This window comes from Arachis duranensis, unplaced genomic scaffold (genome assembly GCF_000817695.3).
Source record: "Arachis duranensis cultivar V14167 unplaced genomic scaffold, aradu.V14167.gnm2.J7QH unplaced_Scaffold_84848, whole genome shotgun sequence".
Lineage (NCBI taxonomy): Eukaryota > Viridiplantae > Streptophyta > Magnoliopsida > Fabales > Fabaceae > Arachis > Arachis duranensis.
Genome location: NW_026265153.1, coordinates 8,756 through 15,034, shown reverse-complemented (window position 1 = coordinate 15,034; position 6,279 = coordinate 8,756). Strand labels below are relative to the sequence as shown.

Here is a 6,279-nt window from a genome sequence, read left to right as displayed (position 1 = left end):
TCTTAAAACTGAAATTTGAAAGTTGCAAGAGAGACAAAATAGCTTTCGGGTATCCTCCCGAAAGTTAAGAAAGCTATATTACTAAAAGTGCCAAAGTAAAAATCCCTAAGTGGAAGAAGAGTCCCCCAAGTACAAAGTTTAATTCTATTTATACTACTCCTAAGACTCATTTGGAGGTCCTCAAGTGGTTGGCAATGTGGGCTTTTCCATTGTGAGTTCCTGGTCCAATGAAGGAAGAAGTTTCCTTTGAAAAGGGTGTAGAGAACAAGAGCCATCTCTTCACAGATTCTGGCCCAAAATGTTGCTAAGTGTTTTGACCTTCTCTGAATTCAGTTTTTATGCCTAAAGTTGCCTCTTGCTCGAGCTTCAATTTTGTGCTTCACTATAGACTATTATACATGGTTGGAAAGCTCTGAATGTCAGCTTTCCAACGCAACTGGAAGCTCCTCAATTGGATCTCTATAACTCAAGTTATGCTCCTTTGAAGAGGGTATAGTCAGGCTGTCTGGCGTTGTTGCCCAAGTTGTTGGCAAACACGCCAGCAACAACGCCCAGTGTTTCTGAGGCTCTAATTGTAGCTGGCTCTTGAATCTTTAAATGAACTCCAATCCTATGCTATTATATATGGATGGAAAGCTCTTGATGTCTATTTTCCAATGCAATTGGAAGCATCTCATTTGGAGTTCTCTAGCTCAAGATATAAGTCATTGAAGAGAGGGAGGTCAGGCTGCCTGGGCTGGGCGTTGTTGCCCAAGTTGTTGGCAAACACGCCAGCAACAACGCCCACTGGAAGCTCCTGGGCGTTGGCAACGTGCTAAATGCTGCTCCTTTCTTCTCTGTTTGGGCGTTGCCAACTTGGTGTTGGCGTTGGCAACTTGGTGAGCATGCCAGTAACAATGCTTTCCATGTTTGAGGCTCTAAATGAACCTAACTTCTGAACCTTCAAATGAACTCCAATTTCATACTATGATATATGGTTGGAAAGCTCTTGATGTCTACTTTCCAATGCCACTGATTTCACCTCATTTGGAGTTTTCTAGCTCAAGATACACGTTCTTGAAGATAGCATCCTCAATCTTCCTGGGCGTTGTTGCCCAAGTTGTTGGCAAACACGCCAGCAACAACGCCAGGTTCTCCTCTCTTCTCTGCTTGGGCATTGTTGCCCACGTTGTTGGCAAACATGCCAGCAACAACGTGCCAACATCTCTTTTCTTCTTGGCTTGGGCGTTGCCAACTTGGTGTTGGCATTGGCAACGTGCTAACATCTTCCCCTGGTGGCTCCTGGCGTTGCCAACTTGGTCCTCAAGTTGGCAACGTGCTAACATCCTCCCCTGGTGGCTCCTGGCATTGCCAACTTGGTGTTGGCGTTGGCAACGTGCTAACATCTTCCCCTGGTGGCTCCTGGCGTTGCCAACTTGGTGTTGGCATTGGCAACTTGCAATGCTTCATTTCCTTGCTCTTGGGGCTTAAGTTTCCCTCTGATTTGAGCTTCCATTCCTTGCCACATTATGGACTATTGTATATCGTTGGAAAGCTATTGATGTCAGCTTCTCAACACAATTGGAATCATGCCAATTGGATCCTTGTGGTTCAAGATATTCATCCTTGAAGAGGGGAAGGTCAGGCTGCAATTTCTGCTGATCATGCACTAGCACGTTGCCAACTTGGTTTCCAAGTTGCCAACGTGCTACTCCTCCTGGCAGCACCAATTTGGGCGTTGGCAACTTGGAAACCAAGTTGCCAACGTGATCTCTCATCCTGGTTGCATCAAATGGGCGTTGCCAACTTGAGGATCAAGTTGGCAACATGCATCTCCTTCTTGCTCCAAGATTTCCTTGCATCATTGTCTTCTTGCTTCATCACTTATCATAAACAAAGGAAATAGCTTCAAAGTCTTACCAATTCATGCAATAAATTTCATGAGATTCATTCATACTCATTCATGTATGTATTCCTTAAATCATTTGCATGAATTTGGCTAGAATCAACATGTTCCTTAGTATTCTCATGCATGAATACAAACTCATAAAAGGACTTGTTTATTAGAGAAAATGAGTGAAATCAAGCTAAAATCAACTAAACTAACTAGCTAATATATCAAATATGCAATTGCATCACAACACCAAACTTAAACCTTGCTTGTCCTCAAGCAACAAAAGAACTATGCACAAAGATTTCTTTTAATTGGAATGAGTTGAGGAATAGCTTGTAATACCTTGGTGAGTGAAGTGATTAAGTGATAGTGGGGTGAACTCTGAATTATGTGTTCATGCAAGGGTCCCAGTGCTTATCAGTCCTTACATTTTGGAAGTCTTAGATCTTAGGACTTTCATTCAAATGATATCATGGAGATCTCTTTATATGTAATCACCTTGAAGCAGCTTATAATTTTTGTGCTTTGACCTCGACTCTAAGTGTCATGTCTCAAGGCGGCTCTTTAGATAAGCTTTCAATCAATACTCCTAAACCAGTTGGTTTTAAGGTATTAGGTGTTAAAGCACCCCCAAGGATTTACTTGCTCAAGCCTCTTTCCTTGACACACTTCAACCACAAGCATTTACTAGGATAGCAACTCTTTTGAGTTTTTGTTTCTTTCTTTCTTTTTCTGCCTAGTAATTGATGCTCAGAGCCTTGGGCCATGTTCTTTTTGTTTTTGCACTTTCTTTTCTTCCTTTTGCTTTGTTTGCTGCTTCTTGGATCAATAGATTTTTGAGAATCTCTACAATACTTCTTTGAACTTTATGTCCTGCCTATGAGCTCCCATGCAAGTTTTCACAAACATGCAACCTCAATACACAATCATACAACTAGAACCACCACTTCTCCTAATCTTTTGCTTACCTCAAAATTGATTTATTCCTCAATCCTTCTTTTCAAAGAACTTTCATGTGATGCATTCTTGAAAATTGAGTGCAAACAAGTTTTGAAGATAAGAATGTTGTGAATAATCAAGCATCTTGCTTATTATAAAGAAAGACTATGCTATGAAGGCAGGCGGGAATATAAAAAGAAAAATTATATGATGCAGACAAACAGAGCAAATAAGGATACAATCCAACTTTCAATCACAGCAACATTTGATGTAAAACAATCACTTAACAATACAACCTGTTGGAGTTCACTTGCTTTTCTTCTCATCATCATCATTGCTAGCCTTTATGTTCATCTTTTGCTTCTTTGATTGATGATGCTTAATCCCTCCAAAGGCTTGTATGACATTCTACAATGATATTAAAAGTTGCTTGTTCCCCAAGCACTTAGAAACAGTGGTTAGTCTGCATGATTTATTTGTGGGCTTTTTGAACTTACTTTGGTGTGGGAACACCAAACTTAGTACCTTGCCAATGCATCAAATTAACCATGTGTGAAACTCTTTCTTCTTTTTCTAAGGTAATAGACTAAAAACTAGAAAACAGCAAGATAATTAACTAGTCCGTCTAAATGCATGAAGCTAGCCTTATGGCAGAAAGTGATGTAGTATCCAGAAAAGTGTGGAGATGTCTCTTTTGGTTGGTAAGTTAGCATCACTTTATCCCCTGGTGAGAAGTCTTCAGTGGAGATTTTCTTGTTTCTCCATCCTCTTGGCATTTTCTTCTTGGGACTCTCTTCTTTTCCAGGAGATAGTTCAGGTTTTGGGGTCTCAATTTTTGGACGGTCCTTGCTATGAATCTTAAATGCTGACTTTGATTGCAGCTTCTCCTCTATTCTTTGAGCTTGTTGCAGCACCTCCACTTCTTCATTTTCTTTCCAGCATGAGCTTGGAAGTGCCTCATCAGGTGCCTCTTTCAAGTTTGGATCTATGGAATCAATCTTCATACACTCTTCCTCTTGGGTGGAGTCTTGCAAATTCTTGAAGACATGGAACACTATATGCTCATCATGCACCCTTAGCATTAATTCTCCTTTTTCGACATCTATCAATGCCCTGGCAGTAGCTAAAAAGGGCCTCCCTATAATAATGGGAGTGTTGTCATCTTCCTTTATGTCTAGGATGACAAAGTCAACTGGGAGGAAGAATTTGTCCACCTTTACTAATACATTCTCTACAACCCCGAGTGCTTGTTGAATAGATTTATCCGCCATTTGAAGGGCTATCTTTGTAGGTTTCAATTCATGAATCTGAAGCTTCCTCATCAAAGATAGAGGCATCAGATTTATGCTTGCACCAAGGTCACAAAATGCTCTCTCAATCATCATGTTGCCTATTGTGCAGGGGATGTGAAAGCTCCCTGGGTCTTTCATCTTCTTTGGCAACTTTTTTTGGATGATGGCACTACACTCCCTGGTCATCACAACTGTTTGTCCCTCTTTCAAGGATCTTTTCTTTGTCAACAATTCCTTCATGAACTTAGCATATAGGGGCATCTGTTCAAGTGCTTCAATGAAGGGGATGTTGATGTGTAGTGTCTTGAATATTTCCAAGAATTTGGAATATTGCTTCTCTTTGGTTTCTCCCTTGAACCTTTGAGGGTATGGGAGCATTGGTTGGTATGCTTTCACTGCCTCCTTCTTAGCTAATTTATCACTTTGTGTATCAGTTTCTTGCTCCTGCTTTTGTTCCTTCACCTCTTCTTTTGAGCCTTCTTTGATGTGCTCTTCCTGAGTAATGGCTTCTGTCTCCACTTTCTTCCCACTTCTCAGGGTGATTGCTTTACACTCCTCCCATTTTATGACTTTTTCTGTGTCTCTTGGGTTGGGTATCGTATCACTTGGAAGAACATTGGTTGGCCGTTCAGCTTGTTTGGCTAGTTGTCCCACTTGTCGCTCAATATTCTTTATGGTGGCCTCATGTTCCTTTTGTCCCTTGATTAAGGTTTGAGTGCTTTGAGCAAGTGCTTGTGTGGTTTGATTAAGTGCTTGCAAGGTGGCTTCAAGATTGGAGATTCTTGTCTCATGATGGTCAATAGGGGGTATGATGGGGGCTGAATGTTGTTGCTGGAAGTTATTGGGAGGATTAGTGTGGTAATTTTGTGAGTTGGATGTTGGTGCAGGAAAGTTGTTTTGGTGAGTTTGTGAATTATTATGAGGTGGTTGATAGGTGTTTTGTGTTTTTCTATATTGGTTAGTGTTGGTGGCATGGTGGTTTTGGTTGTTTGTGTTACGGGTGTGGTTGTGGTTATTGTTCTTTTGCCAATGGTTTTCACCCCACTTCAGGTTAGGGTGATTTTTCCAGGATGGGTTGTATGTATCACCATGGAATTCATCCTGAGAATTTGAAGTATTTTGCATGTACTGAACTTGTTCTTGTGGCTGTTCAACAATGGTCCCTTCACCTTGGCCCCATTCAAGTGATGATTAATTTGTTGTGTTCACTGATGCTAGTTGGAGGCCATCCATTCTCTTTGTTATCATTTCCATTTGTTGCTGAATTTGTTGGTGCATTAACTTATTCTGTGCCAAGATAGCGTCAACACCTTCAAGCTCCATCACGCCTTTCTTAGGGGCTGGGTTATGTTGCCTCTCTGATGAGTAATAGTACTGGTTGTTTGCCACAATCTCAATGAGGTCTTGAGCCTCTTCTGCTGTCTTCATCATGTTGAGTGATCCTCCTGATGAGTAATCCAGTCCTTTCCTCGCTTCTGGACTTAAGCCTTCATAGAAGTTTTGGACTTTGACCCAATCACTAAAGTGGGCATCTTCTCATTAGTGCCTTATACCTTTCCCAGGCTTCATATAACGACTCTCCATCCATTTGCCTAAAAGTCTGAATCTCTGTCTTCAACTTGATGATCTTTTGAGGTGGGTAGAACTTTGCTAGAAATCTGCTCATCACTTCATTCCAATCATTGAGGCTTTCCTTGGGGAATGACTCTAGCCATTGAGTGGCTTTGTCCCTCAAAGAGAATGGGAATAGCAGCAGTTTGTAGACATCTGGATACACTCCATTTGTCTTAACTGTATTGCATATCCTCAGAAAAACAGACAAATGTTGATTTGGGTCTTCAAGAGGTCCCCCTCCATAGGAGCAGTTGTTTTGTACCAAAGTGATGAGTTGGGGTTTTAACTCAAAGTTATTGGCCTGAACAGTTGGAGTGGCAATACTGCTCCCACAATGTTTTGGATCAGGGATGGTGTAAGAAGATAGCACCCTTCTAGGTGGTCCATCATTGTTAGCAGCTCCTCCAGGAGGATTGTTGATGGGATTATTTTGGTTGAGACAAGAATCTCTCCCAAAACAACACCAATCTAACCGGCAAGTGCACCGGGTCGCATCAAGTAATAAAAACTCACGGGAGTGAGGTCGATCCCACAGGGATTGAAGGATTGAGCAATTTTAGC

At 41.4% G+C, this 6,279-nt stretch overlaps 1 protein-coding gene across 1 annotated transcript; it reads right to left on the bottom strand.

The window, feature by feature from the left end:
* Window positions 1–3,405: 3,405 nt before the first annotated feature.
* LOC107472398 (uncharacterized) lies at window positions 3,406–5,229 on the bottom strand. Its single transcript, XM_016091924.1, has one exon. The coding sequence runs from the start codon at window positions 5,227–5,229 to the stop codon at window positions 3,406–3,408; it is 1,824 nt and encodes a 607-aa protein (XP_015947410.1).
* Window positions 5,230–6,279: the final 1,050 nt, after the last annotated feature.